The sequence below is a fragment of the Anolis carolinensis genome, chromosome 4, assembly GCF_035594765.1.
Source record: "Anolis carolinensis isolate JA03-04 chromosome 4, rAnoCar3.1.pri, whole genome shotgun sequence".
Taxonomy (NCBI): domain Eukaryota; kingdom Metazoa; phylum Chordata; class Lepidosauria; order Squamata; family Dactyloidae; genus Anolis; species Anolis carolinensis.
Window position 1 is genome coordinate 170,677,807 of NC_085844.1, and position 15,522 is coordinate 170,693,328.

General features: G+C 37.9%; 1 protein-coding gene across 3 annotated transcripts in view; it reads left to right on the forward strand.

Moving 5' to 3' along the window:
• The window catches only part of kank4 (KN motif and ankyrin repeat domains 4), a 63,740-nt gene that overhangs the window by 19,148 nt on the left and 29,070 nt on the right, over nucleotides 1–15,522 (forward strand). For 2 of the 3 annotated variants that reach the window (XM_062978256.1, XM_008109344.3), the window contains one exon: nucleotides 12,677–12,763. In XM_062978256.1, coding sequence (XP_062834326.1) covers nucleotides 12,748–12,763 — 16 coding nt within the window. In that variant the 5' untranslated portion in view covers nucleotides 12,677–12,747. Of the gene's footprint in view, nucleotides 1–8,628; nucleotides 8,789–12,676; nucleotides 12,764–15,522 lie in introns of those variants that run through there. The other variant, XM_008109343.3, reaches the window with a different exon arrangement.

Genomic DNA, 15,522 nt, shown 5'->3' on the forward strand with positions numbered 1-15,522 from the left:
CTATAAAATTTAGAATAGGTTTAAAATGCAAATGGAACTATTGATAATATATATGAAGCAAGCGCCCTCTTGAACAAAAACATCTTGGCCATACAGTGAAAGGCTGTCAAAGACGGTGGCAAGGAATGCCAAATTGTGTCAACCAAGAAAGCCCTTTTAGGAATGGGCAGGCTTGCATGGGAAGAAGGTATCATAAGGTATCCTGAATATAAACAGTTGAAGGCTTTAGAGGTCATTGTCACTACTTTGTGTTGCGCCTGGAAAAGAATTCACAACCCGTGCAAACAGTGTATAATAGGTGCAGTGGAGTAATGTGAACAGTGACGGATGGTGGCGCCTGTGTCAATGAGGCAGGGCTTGTGCTCTGGGGTTAAATCTAAACTTCAAAAGGGGTTATTCTAGTGGGTTAAATCTCTTTTGGGGGGTGGAATAGGGCTCAGCACCATGGATGGCTCTCTTAAAGATCAGGCTAAACCCTGAGTGGATTCGCAATCCCACTGACATGGACCATCTAATGACAAAACAGCATTTGCTACTGCCTGTAAGCAGGCATCTACCAGTATTCTCACTGCTTCGTTTTGGACAAGTGGCAGTTTGTGAAACCTTACTACAAAGATATATACTAATTCAATCTAGATGTGACAAAGGCATGACTGAGTTTACCAGGAATGTCCTTAGTTGTTGCACCGGCAGAAGCAGGACAAAGACACATGAAACACAGCCAGCATCCAAGTATCTAGATGCAAAGCTGAGTCCAGCAGCACATCCGGGAGTTTCATATTTATCACAGTTATCATTTCCTGCTTTTGTATAATGCAGAGGTTCTCCTGAACTATCAGTGAGGTGTGTATTTTGTCTCATTTAGGAAAAGTATTTTGCATGTGAAGATTTTGACCATTTTAGTGCACATATTACTGAAACTACAAATCCATTTAGGGAAAACAGGCTTCCTTTTGACCGATGTCCAAATTCTTATGCAGAGAAGTCAATGGGACCTTTGTCATCGGCTTCTCTGGGTTAATGATTTACTCCTTAGAAAATGCTTTTCTTTTGCCATCTGACTGCATGGTTATGTTTAAAATGATGCAATCAAATGGAAGAGAGAAACGAGTATTCAGACTGTATGATCATGGGAAGTATGTTTGGGGGGGAAAGGCCATCTGTAAATGCAAATGGAAATAAAGCTTTCATAAAGCATTCCCTCCTACCAACCTCAGATGGGAAGTATATGCCTAATAAATAATCTGTTCAGGAGACTTTCTGATGAAACATTATCTATGAATACAAATTCACATTTTTAGTTAAAACGGATGGCTATATCTATTTATCTATTTTTGTCACCTTGTTAAAGGGCTATTTAACTGCTTAGGGAGTCAGGCTTATTGGAATGCTTGCCAATCATCTGGAAAGTAATTGAGTGTGTGTTCAGTAATTATTAATTATACAACAGCCAGATTGGTTTGTGTGAATTAGTTTCACACATTTTCAGATCTATTAAGAGCTCTAAGTAAAACAAAGCAAACCCACACCCACAACGGCTGGAGTTTATGAATTACCCTGTGTTTAAATATAACTGATATGCTCAACCATTCAACCCTTACTGTATTACAATTGCACGGGGTGAAGAGGGGTTCAGAAGAAGAAAGGCCACAAGAGATCATTGCAGCCACAGCTTAATTCCTCCCAGATAACTTGTTGTCCCACTCCTATAGACTTCTCACTGGGTTGCTGTGAGTTTTCCAGGCTGTATGGCCATGTTCCAGAAGCATTCTCTCATGACGTTTCGCCTGCATCTATGGCAGGCATCCTCAGAAGTTGTGAGGTCTGTTGGAAACTAGGCAAGTAGGGTTTATATATCTGTGGAATGTCTAGGGTGAGAGAAAGAACTTTTGTCTGTTTGAGGCAAGTGTGAATATTGCAATTAGCCACCTTGATTAGCATTGAATAGCCTTGCAGCTTCAAGGTCTGGCTGCTTACTGCCTGAGGGAATCCTTTGCTGGGAGGTGTTAGCTAGCCCTGATTGTTTCCTGTCTGGAATTCCCCTGGTTTTTTAAAGTATTGTTCTTTATTTACTGTCCTGATTTTAAAGGTTTAGAGTTTTTTCAGACTTCTCACTGTTCAGGGCAGAGCTGGGAATCATGTGACCCTCCAGGTATTTCTGGACTGTAATCCCCAGCATTCTTCATCATAGGTCATGCTGGCCAAGACTGCTGATATTCACAACCACTCTGATTTAGGATGTTCATAAAGGACAAAAAAAAGATACAGATTGTACAAAGAGATATGCAAGCAGAGCAGGATGAGAGGTTTGAAATTTGGGGACACAGAAGAGGTCCTTCTCTGTAGCTCTTCCTACACTCTGAATTTGTTTCCTAGGGAGGACAAGTGGGTTCCCTGATCACCAACTGAAAGACTTACTTTTTGACAGGTGTTTTTAAAAAATCTTTTTTTTATACAGTATATATTTTCTTTTTCTGATTCTGTGCTGTACTGTTCTAATCTATGCTTTTAAGTCAGTGTCTTGTATGGCTTTAATTCTATAGATGACTTATTTTTTAAATCATAATGTTTTCTAAATTCTTAGCTACAGTAAGACCTCTGTACTTATGGAACCTATTTCTATGGTTTTACTTAACTTGTGCTGGGTGGAGATAGTCTTCTGAGGATTGTGCTTCTCCTGGAAATTACCAAAGAATTGGAGAACTTTCAAATTTCTAGGTCACTTCTCTAGAATCTTTCGGTTCTCCAGGGCAACTATGGTATGTTGGGACTAGAATTCAGGCTATATCTGCAGCTTTAGCTAATTGTGGTCTAGCCAGGAGCATTTCCCCCACAGATACAGGGGTGTTGCTGTATATGTGGTTTTACTTGTATCTCCACCTATTCTGTAAGTCATCTTAAGTCCTAGTTTTGGGAAGAATGCTGGTTATATAGCCCTGAGATAGACGGTGTTTTCACATAAAGTTCTATTCCTCATAAGGTAGGGCATTGTCACGATCAGACTAAGCAAACCACTTCCCTGTCTTCTTTGTTTACTATAAACTTAGAGTTCTTCCATGCCTTGTTTTGTAAACAGGACAGTGCTCAAAATAAGACATCTTACATGAATTGCATATAGATTATTTGAAAATTTATACCTAAAATGTGATTCCTTTAATGTTTTAATGTTTTATTTTGCTGAACCACAACAGGAAAGTGTACTCAAGAATCAAGTGTAGCTTGGAATGAGTCAAAGGAATATCCAAACAGCTTCAGTCAGTGGGCTTACCATTTAAATTATCTAGAATTTGTTATGGAAAATTACTCACAGAATCACTGGTGGTTTTGTCTAATGTCTTTTTTGAAATTGTGCAAAAAAGGGGCATCTTTGGCCAAGGAAGACAGTTTCATGATTTGACAGAGTACAATGCTTTAATGTTTTTATTCAATCTGATTTTTCTTTTGCTTTGTTTTATCTCTTTAATTGCTTTTTTAAAAACACCTGATGCCGTGCCAGGTTGAGCATGGAGATCATGTGTGTTGTTGCATTCAGGAGCCCTAATGCATTTCAAAGAATTTCTTCAGCATATAGTTTAGCTGAGAAAAACTAGTGGGTTTAACCTTATAGGGCAAAAGAAAGGAGTAATGGCGGATGTATTTATTTATTTATTTAAGTCTGACAGCTTTTTGGCTACACCAAATGATATGCTTTGCAATGATTGCACAACTTCAAACATTAATCACAAGTCCAGAAAGAAACGATAAGAAAAGAGGAGAAGTTCAAGAATAATAATAATGTGGAATGAACGATAAAATCTATGGAATGATCCGGGAAACTAAATTAGAGGAGGAAATGCCTATGGACCTTTGGATCAAATGCTGTACTGTTAAATGCATATAGAAAAGAATGGATCTTTGTAGAGCTTCCTTCCAAGTAACTGGAGAAAGTTTCATTGACTTCAGTAGGACTTCCAAGTTGTTCTGTGAATGCACAGTCCTATCATTTTCATGTTCCATTGGGTCCAGTGATAACTAGCTATAAGTAGGAATGCAACTTTAAACTATTATCTAGTAAATCTTATTATTCGTTTAAAAATCTAGCTCTCACTTTGGCCTCTCATAGCATTGGCCAATACATCTTTTGGTGCCTCAAATAGAAGCCCTATTTCTGGGTATATTTGACCTGCAGATTCCCCATATCAGCTCTAGTTTTTGAGATGCAAAATATATATTATCTACCAGTCACCATCTGCTCACCTATAGAAAATCAAGATAACTATACCTAAGAAACTAGAACTGGTGTTGTATAGCTAATGCAATTTTCTGAATCAGTGCCTCCAAATAATCCAAGAAACAGGGCTATAAACCAAGACACCAATTTTTTTTTGTTGGGCTGTATAATTACTAATAACTACAGCATGTTGACAGGAGCTGATGGGATGCGTAGTCCAACTGAGTTCCCTAGCCCCAGCTACTAGTCCTGAATAATGAGCATCCTCTACACTTAGACAGGTTATTGAACTATCACTCCCAGAATCCCTATGCTGGGAGTTGTACACCAAAAAGGAACTTTTTTAAGTGTCAACATTTTTCATTCCCCCAATTTCTGTTGCTCAATGTAAGGCATAATAATTCATGATGATGAGGCACCAACCACTTCATTTTCCTTAGTAAGTACTTCTCTTTTACCAAAGGCCACAAGACTTTTCATCATATTCCTGAATATCTGATAACAGGGATTGTATTTAAAAATGACTCTGGTAATATTGATGATCTTTCTAGTACTGCCATGGTGCTGAAGCACAGTTAATGTGATTTAAAAGGCAAGGTATGCATTCTCCCTGCCAGTGGCATCGCTAAAAGGTTGCAGAGGCTGCGAACTTCACCGAGTGACACCATAATGACTGATTGAAAAGCCATCTGCACTCAGTAGCCTACAACAGCAAAGGAGGAAGCCCCCTTGAGAATGTGGGTCAGATTCTTTCCTCCTGGGTGCCTTTCAGTTTCTTCTTGGAGGTGACCAAATCCATAGCCAATACTGCTACCCCTGCCAGCTTCTAGGAGATCTTTAGTAGACATGCAGTGTCAACAGAGGACGCTAAGGAAAGCTGGTGAACAGAAATGTGGCAGAAAGAAAGTGGCAAGGGGCAAGGTGACTGCAAGAACAAATGGCATTGGCTACAGCAGAGGCAGCTGAGCAAATGAAGGAGTCTGAATTAGGAAAGGAAATGACTAGACCGGTTGACACTAACCCTAGTGATGTTACTGTTCCCTGTAGTTGTATGAGCTGGTCATGACTGGAGTTGGATGTTTCTACAGTGTACTCTGGGGAGCGTAGCAGAAGCCTTCCAGTACAAGGTCCTATCTTCAGTCTTGTCCCAGCAGTGGCTCTGTCCTTTGTGCCAGTTTGAAGCATTTGACAAGCAAGAACTGTGTAGGTCAAGCCCCTCATTGCCTATTCCCAGCACCATACTTCACCAGCAAAGTACTGTTGCATACAAACAGGGATTGAAATATAGAATTTAAGGATAATAGTGGTGTAGATTCATCTGTTAGGGGTGAATCAGACCCATAAAGAAGCTGGGCATTGTTGTCCAAAGCAGAATGTTTGCTTTTAGGTTGTGGAAGCAGAATTGTTCAACCAGCACCTTTGCATAGGCAATTGTGTATTGTGTATGCACACTGCTGGAAGTTCTGCATTGCATGTACATAGATTCATATACATGTGATTTTCGCTGCACGTTGGCTTGCACATTTTGCGTCTTGGTTCGGTTGTACAACATTGCCATTCAACACAAGGGTTACATAGCAATAACTCTACATGTGGAGATTTATGCTACTCTGTCCTAATGCCTAACTCTATGTGGAGATTTACACTAATTGGCCCTGATGTTAGATCTCAGCCAATATTGTTTTTGTTCATTATAATGAACCTTCTTGTTCTATGGGCTTCTCTAGAGTAGTGAACTCAGCAAGATATACCTTATAGCTGTCTTAGTTGAATTACTCCTGAACGGAACTGTCATTTGAGCTTTATTTTTCATCTTGGTGGGATCAAAAGATCACACTAACTATACCATCAGTATGTATTATGTGTTGACCATATATTGCCTGCCCATTTCATTGTTCTACAATAATGGTTTGAATTAATTCTGCAAAATACGGCATCATAAATGAAGGGGATTCATAGATCAGTTGCTTTATGCAACCAACAATTGCAAAATATTCCAGAATTTAAGGCTCTACATTTAAATATAGTTACAGAAATCAATGTATGTGGTTTTTGCCAGCATTTTAAAATTCTGATCAGGCTGTCTTCTGTAACTCCGAATCAATCTAAGAGGACTTTGCTTCTTCTGAGATGCAAGCTTGTCCAATACATAATTTCCATCCTGTATCATTTGAGTTCACTCCTGCATCACTAATTCATCCCCTTGTACTTCATCTGACAGATTGAAAGCTCGTTATATGTGTTTCTGGATATTTGAAAGTATGTACAACAAATATTCCCCAAGAGAATAAATTTAAATCCAACACATTGCTTTTGCTGACAAGCCTGCTATGGTGCTCTGTGATTATTTGGACCACCAACCTGGAACAGCTCTTTGGAGACTCTTTAAAGAAGAAATTGTAAATCACACAGAAATAGGAGAAGGAGGATGCCATACATATTATTTTAAGACAGAGGCTTGAGTTAGCAGCATAGAAAAGATCAAGAGGTCCTTGTATGGCCACCTTGCCAGTTAATATGCACAGAAGAGGTTTTTATTGGTTTCTTTGTATAGTTCTTTCTGGATCTGATCTTGAAGGGAATTGTTTGTGATCAGCATCAGAATCCTAGATGAGATAGGTGTGCCCAACTCATCCTAAGGCTTGTGGCACCGAAAGTCCCATATTATATCTCTTCCCTTTTTGTTTATACTATAGATATGAAAGTATAATTTAATATAGAATGACCACATGGATCTCATCTTTGTTTTGATGAGCATCTGCACCAGGGAAGGTTTTTAAATTTTCACCCACTGCCATTTTCATGATCCAAATGTATTGATAAATAAGAAGTGAACTGAAGAGGCCCTGATGTCTAAATGCAGACTTTGTGTCTTGCATTTCACCTCAAATGCCCCTTGACAGTATCTAACATATTCTGTCAGTCTCACCATTCCAGCCTTATCTATACCATGGGAATTTATATTAGATAATAAAAAAACCAATTTTCCTTTAATGAGATTTCTCTGCCAACAGAAAACCTCAAAACTGGCAGTTGACTTGAATGTCTTTTTCAGCTTGGAAACAATAGTTGTGCTATGACGATGCTTGTTTATTCAGTTTCTCCACATGAAAGCCCATTGCCAGTATTGCAGCCTTTTGTCCTCCTTGTATCAGATCAGACATATGTATGAGTTTCTTCCCTTTACTAACCCAGTCTGCTGTGGGATTTAGCGCAGAACGAGCAGTAGCATAATACTCCATTATTCCTGCCACTGCTTGGAGTGCGGTCAGGTTGGAAAGAATTATTACTCAGGAAGAATACACAAGTTAGGAAAGACTAGACTACAGCAGATTGCTTTTGTCTGGGACAGAAACAAAGGAGCATGTAGAGCTGGAGAAAGTGCAGAAGAGGACAATCAATATAACCAGGAGAGTGGAAGGATTTTGCTATATGAAAAACTTAAAGCATTTCAGACAATTCAGCTTAGAAGAAAAAGGAAGTAAAGTGCACTTGATACTAGAGTAGTGTGTCAAATTATGCATGGTTTGAAGAAAATGGGCAGTGCAAAGTTTTTCTCATCTGACTCTCATTGTACTGGATCTTGTGATCTTCCAATGGAAGGAAGTTGTGGGAGATGGAAGGTAGATAAAAGCAAATATTTATTCAGTAGTTAAACTGTGAAATTCACTGCCACAGGATACAGTTGTAACTGCCAACTTGGATGACTTTAAAAGGAGATTGGATAAATCCATGGAGGATGGGGCCATCAATAATTAACAGTCAGAATGGCTATACTATCTTCCCTCAATATTTGCAAGTTTGACTTTTGCAAATTTGTTTATTAATGAACATGATTAAAATGTGGGTTTTTTTTCTAGGAATCTCTAGGTCCTAATATGTAACTGGCAGGTCAGCTTTGCTGAAACTAGGGTACAGAGCCATGCTGATGGATCTAGAAATTCTTAGATAGGTGTTGTCTCTGATTTTTAAAAAGTGTTTTATTTGCGGTTTTTCCACTGCACCTCTAACCCTAGCAGAGGTGGAGGATTAATTCTCAATCTTATTGAAACCAAAGTAAATTAAATATGAGGAAATACAGTACCTTTAGAATGTGAGGAAATGCATTTTGAATCACACCATCTCTATTTTCTACTGCTGCATAGTTAATTATTGACAATTATTGACAGTACTTTAAAGTACTTTAATCCTATTTTTGATAAAACCCATATTACTATAGTGGGTTCAAACACTTCTCATGGTGTTTTTATAAAGAGCCCACCCCCTTTCTTTGAAAGTTCAGAAATAACATATAGTAAAGAGTAACTAACTCTCTAGCACAGAAGTATCCTTAGGAATGTCATGTTTTTAGCATGCCTGAACACGAACTCTACTTACATCCTCTCTACTATCTCAGTTAAAGTTGTGTTTGCTTTTCAAGCAAGGTCACTAGTCAGCTGACCAGGTTTTTAGCAGCTGGAGAATCCATGCTTTGTTGCTTATTTTTGCTGTCTTTTTTGAGGGAGCTTCTCAGAAATAAAGGGCTTGTCTTGGTTTCTTCTCTTCTTTTGGCAGCTTGGCAACAGGAAGGATCTCAAGGTAACCTGGTAAAAGGCATCTCTTAAGTGTAGGTTTTGACTCCAGTAATAAAATGCTAGATTAAATTGCTGCAGTGCAGTTAGAAGTGATAGGCAGTAGCAGAAAGCCATTGCAATCACCCTTAATGAGATTGCATTAACATGTCATCCTGCTGGAGAAAAATGATCTTGGCTCCATTTTTAAATGCTTCTAATCCAAAGCTCATTCCTCACAATTACTGACAGTTGTTCCATGTTACTCAGAGGTAACAATGCAATTTCAGCAATAAATTCTATTGCATTTAACATGTCTTACTCCCAAGTAAATGGGCGTAGGATTGTAGCCTTATTGGTTACTGAAGTGAATTTACTTTAGAGTTAGTGTCATTCTTAATTCTGAGTCAGTGTACACATAAATTGCTATAGGTTAGCATGGTGTTAAAATCAATGACCCTAATATAACTGCTAAATTCAATTTACCTAATAGGTTTATAGTCAATACAAATATATATCACATAGAGTTTTGTTTTAAGTAGCAAGCAAGGATGGGAAATAAAATATCCTTTAGCTTGGCTAAGTCCCCCTAATGGAAATGTGTACTCCACACTTGTATTACTGTATTCTTGTTTGTATATGTTCTTATTTTATGGAAAGCTTTTATCCATTAAATGCAAAGATGCTCTTTGTGCTCTGGTGATGTTTATCCAGAGATAACATTTGAGCTTTCTTGATAATCTTCCACTGATACGCTAACTATTTGGCAACTGTGCACATCAGGCTCTTTTTGCTGTTAGATATTTATGAATTCTAATAGCCCTGCTGAAAAGATGGCTGCTATGCGAGAGAAAACACCACAGAAGCCTTTGTAAATCTTCTCAGTAATCATTGACTTTGATGGAGGCTTATTCATGTGTTATGGAAAAGGCAAAGCAAATACAGGTTGAATAGCCCTTATCTGAAATGTTTGGGAGCAGAAGTATTTGGGATTTTGGATTTCCCCCATTTATATAAAGATATACCTTTAAAATGAGCACCAGTTTAAATACAAAATTAATTTATATTTCACATACACCTTAGACACATTCAACTTATGAAGTATTTTTAGTAAGTTTGTGCATGAAAACAAAGTTTGTGTACATTGAACCACATGAAAGCCACTATGTTCAGAACATATTTGAATAATCTTGGAGCATTTTGAATACCTGGATAAGGGATATTCAATTGTATAAGGCTAACTCAAGATTGCAATTGGGATGTCAGTAGTGAGCTTATCTCTTTGCCATGTCAATAGTTCCAGCTTCCCAAAAATGCAATTCAGATGAGTGGATGACCCTGCTGACTAAGATATGCTGTGGTGCTGGGAGAAGAACAGGAAAAATCCCCTTTTTGGACTGTAGCTCCCACTGGTTGTGCTGGTAGCCTGTGAATCAATTATCATGTGGGCAGTGAGTCTACTCTCCGTCTTAGGTCCACCAGTTCTGTAAGGTACTGGAAGAGCTGTTCCCATGGGAAAGGATCTACAGTGGACCCTCCACATTCAATGGGGCTAGAGGCACAGGACCCCTACAAAAGTGAAGAAGACATAAATAAAAAACACTTACTTTTTATTGAAAGAACACTTCTCTAGGAACCTCAAGCTTCTCCATCACAAATCTATGATCAGCTACTACCACTGGAGAACTTACAAATGACAAAAGTGTTCTTTCTAAGAATCTCTAGACCTTCCAGTATAACTCTATGTTTAACTTCCATTGAAGGACCTAGAGATTCCTAGAGATAAAACATTAATTAAATCCATGAATAATCAAACCCAAAACATGGTGGGCCAGCTGTGCATGCTTCTCCAGAGAGAGGAAATCCAGTGTAACATCTGTCCCTGATCCTACCAGTTACAATCTGAAGGAAGCTAGAAGTAATCTGTTTTGGCCACATCTTGGTCTTTATTTACCCAGGTACCAGGTTGAACTTGCTTCTCAAAAAAAATCTGCCAAGAGCACTTTATGATAGGGTCGTCATAAGCCAGAAATGACTAGAAGGCACATAACAACAAATCACAGCAACCTTCTGAGTTTATAAGTGACTAATTGTGGTTACTTTTAATTAATTCCTTTCTTTCCAATAGTGAAGGTATAATTAAATTGAATTATGAGTGTAATTTGATGCACTGGTGATGCATTATTCATACACGGGAACAGTGGGACAGTGAATCAGCTCTGGGTTTTTGTCTAAGTGTGAAAGAACTGTCCAAGGTGCTGAAACTTTTCCCTAAATAGCACCTTGTAAAGCTCTTTTAAAGTTCAGTTTAAACCATGTAGTGGATTAATTAACCCACAGACGAGGGACCCCCAACCACTATCTCATATATCTGCAAGCTTGTATACATCTGCACACTGTTTAACCATAGTCCTGTTATCAACTTAGTGTTTCATTCTACTTGTGACTGATGGTATTACTTAATACCGCATGTTCAGGCTTGTTTTAATAAACATTTTTATTGCACATTTGCTATGTGGTTAAGACTGTAACTTCACAAAGGATAACTTCAGATCATTTTGTCATATAATAGTACCCTAAAATGTACTTTTATGGTTGTGGCAGGAAAAGAAGCCGCATTAATAGCGGAGGAAGAAAAATTGATGGTTCAAGTGCTGGCTTGCACCATGCTTTATTCTGTATTATATTTAGGCAACAGTTATGTGGATGGGAGAAGAATGTACTGTAAATTGCACTTCAGCAGCATGCAATATTCTGGTGTTTTTTAAGTTACTAAAAAGAAGCTGCTCTAGTTCCTTTGAAGAATTGGGAAAGCAAAGAACAATTACGTCTACAATAGCAACTATCAGGGTTGCAGTGCCCTAGAATAAAAACGGTAAAGATTTACTTTGAGGGGAGTGTATTACATAAAACAGATCATCTCAAGCAATCTGATGCAAGGGAAAAGCAATCTCCCTCTCCCCAATGTGCCAGAAACAACGCCATATTTGTGTCCATTGGCACTTTTGTTTCTTTCCTTCTTGGAAACTCACCAGGGACTAACAGCCAATAGCCCAGGGATGAGTAGTGTTCCATGGAATACCGCTTGGGGCTACTCTTACCACAATGGAAGGATCCTAATGAGCTGTTTTATCCATAGTTTGTTCCATATTTACACTATACAAGCCGCAGAGTATTTTAGAATCATTGTTTGTGATACATAGAATAATATCTTCTATTCAACATGCTGATGCTGGGTATTTCTTTCTTTCTCAACCTCCATAACATTTCATTATAAGGCCAAGATTCTGTTGGATGCTGTTGGATGCATGGCAAATCTGGGAGGGTGAAGTTTGCTCCCCTTTATTTGACTGCACAGCAGATTGATGGAATCTAGACCCAAATCTGCAGCCAACCAACCGCTGTTTGGGTTCAAGGCAGTGGGACTGAGCTCAGGGACTCTATGGATCCCCCTACACAGCTGAAAAAAAGGCTTTCCAAGGGAGATGATGGATACCTCCTTACACCACAATCCCACTACCATTACTTCAAATGAAATAACCCAGATTTATATAAGCATAAATTAGCAAAAGGATTGTGGCATTAATTTCTTGCAGTACTGCAAATTCTTACTTAGCCATGAAATATGATCTCACAAAGATAAATATATCTTCAGAACAGGAACTGTTACAGTTAGAAGGGAAAACATTGATTTAAATTTTGCCAAGAAATGCTTACTGGATAAAAGTTAGAAGGATAATAATTTCATTCCAAGCAGAGAGAAATTGCCTAATAGCAGTGGTGCTAAAAAGAGATTTTTTTGTAAAGTGTATAACTTATACAGAAAAGAAAAAAGCATTGAAATGTTACACTAGGGTCTTGAAATAGCCATCATTTTCTATTGTTTAACTTTTTTCTTTTACTTATTTTTTACAAGGTGGACTACATTTCTTCAGGTGATATTTCATTGATGGCTTCATATCTGTAGACTGAACAAAATTATACACAATGGAAACTACAGACGGTAAGGCTATGACTTTTAATCTTGATCAAGAGACATTTTTCATTTTTTTAAAAAGAAATAATATATTGGAAACAGTATAAATGATCTACACTTTTGTTGGTCTTTCTCAAGCCCCATGTTTCATTTCTATTTACATTAATGTATGTGAAAGTGGAAACTGATGGCTGCTGGACAGAGATTCTGAACATCATGGCTTTAAAGAGAATTTGTAATTCCTGGAAAATATTAAAAGCCACAAAAAAACCAGTGGACTTTTACTGTTCATAGATTCAGGCAGTCTTAATATTTTACAGCCTTTTCAATTTGTTCATAGCTCAGTGGTAGAGCAGAAGTTTTGCATAGATTTTAAATGTAACTTTCAAATTAAGAGTGATTTATAATGCATTTCTCTTCTCAACAACAAGAGTAGAACTGTGTTATATTATACCCCTAACTTCAGAGGAGATGACTTTGTCTTACTTTGTATTTATTTATTTATTTATTTATTTATTTACAGTATTTATATTCCGCCCTTCTCACCCCGAAGGGTGAGTTTTATAACTCACCATTTGTAGTGGTTTTATAACTTTATGTTACATTACTATTTACATGTACGTCCTCAAGAAATGATGGAGAGAGAATATTGCATGGTTCAAGCATGGCTCAAACTACACCTTGCCCTACCATCTCGTTCATGCTGAGGATACTGAGGTCACAGTGAGGTGGACAGGAAGAAAGTGTGTTTTTTTTTACCACATTCTAGCTGATGTAGCATGCAGATTTCTTTTATAGTAACTATATTACATATGTCCAAGAATTGGAAAAACAACAAATAACTTATTTAAAATTGTGGGTATAATGGTAACTAACTAAATATGTTGATAAGGAAATCATAATGTAACTAATTTTAGATGTACCTTTCCATATTTCTTGTATCCATGGTTTATGGGCAATCTTTTAGCAGTTTAAAACCTCTGCCATTAGTCCTGGGAGACTGCACATATTTTGATAGTATAACATATGTTTGGCAGGAATATTTCACCGAAGGTGGAAAATCCCTCTGCTGAAGAGAGCAAATGACAATCACATTAAGCAGAACTAGACAACATGGATTTGTAGTCTCAGTCCCAACTAAAGATGATGATATTCATAATCTTGTGTGCCCAAAAGAGCTTTACTCCCATTATGAATACAGTATGACCCCTGTATACATGGGGGATACACACATACCCCCAGTGGATACTGGAAGCCATAGATCATTACAAACCTTTTATTTTGACTATATCTGGCCCAGAAACATACCATATAATCACACCTGAGAACCTAGAGAGACCTCCAAACACTTCCAAGGGTGATATATATTTGGGGTCAATTTTTCAAACTTAAATCTTAGATACACCTACTCAAGGTCAAAAAAATAAACTAGATCATAACTTCCGTTTACCAAGAATTATCTCTTGAGGTCTGTAATCTTCTTTGCACCTTCCAGTTGACCTCATAAAGTTTCCACTGATGAATATTTTGGCTTTTGATGTTGCTAAATAGTCAACACAGCTACATTTCTCTCCCCCCCCCCCCCCCGCACCCATAATAATCCTCCTAGGTTCATAATTTAGTGCTTTTGTACTATACTTGAAGCACTCTGATGTGGCTAAAAAGCTAATGTTGAAAAATTGAGTATCGTTGTCAAATAATTTAGTTGTGTATTCAAATCTTACAGCATTAAAGCAAAAAAAAATGTCATGGAGGTAATTATTAACTAGAATGATGATTTAGCAAATTCTTCACAACTTACACTGGTACAATTATAGAATTCAGTCCCAGAAAATAAGATTATACATTTTCGCATGCCTCTTTAGGACTAATATCTCTCTAAGCTGACTCTACAGAGATGTCGCAAGTGACAAATTGCCAGCCATTCTTTTCCCCCTCCTTTCTGCCTTGCCTATGGAGACTAACTGAACAGTGATTTAGTGAAACAGCCTTGCAGATATGCCTGGAGCTACAGCCAGCATTTCAATAAAAATATATGCATACTGAAGTAGGCTGACTTTCAGTAGCAGCTCTCTGCTATCTCAACTTGGGACAGACCAGGAAGGGAAACCTATGGTATCACCTCAATGCAATGTATTAAACTCCTGTAGTTTATTACAGTAGAGTCTCACTTATCCAAGCCTCGCTTATCCAAGCCTCTGGATAATCCAAGCCATTTTTGTAGTCAATGTTTTCAATATATCGTGATATTTTGGTGCTAAATTCGTAAATACAGTAATTACAACATAACATTACTGCGTATTGAACTACTTTTTCTGTCAAATTTGTTGTAAAACGTGAAGTTTTGGTGCTTAATTTGTAAAATCATAACCTAATTTGATGTTTAATAGGCTTTTCCTTAATCCATCCTTATTATCCAAGATATTCGCTTATCCAAGCTTCTGCCGGCCCGTTTAGCTTGGATAAGTGAGACTCTACTGTATATTATAGTCTCCCTTTCCACCAAGGAGTAAAGAGTTTTAGAATGGGATTCTGTTGTGACAACATAGAACTATGCTGTGCAGAGTCTGTGTCCCACATAGTAGCATGTAGCAAGAAATCTACAAACAGCTATGAAATCTCGTTGCCTCTCCCTTCTCAAATCAGCTTCAGGTAGTCCAATAGGCAGCAGCCAGGTTTCTAACTCGAGTGGGGTACAGGGAGCATACAACTCTCCTGTTACGGCAGCTCCACTGGCTGCCAGTCTGCTACCGAGCACAATTAAAAGTGCTAGCTTTAGCTTATAA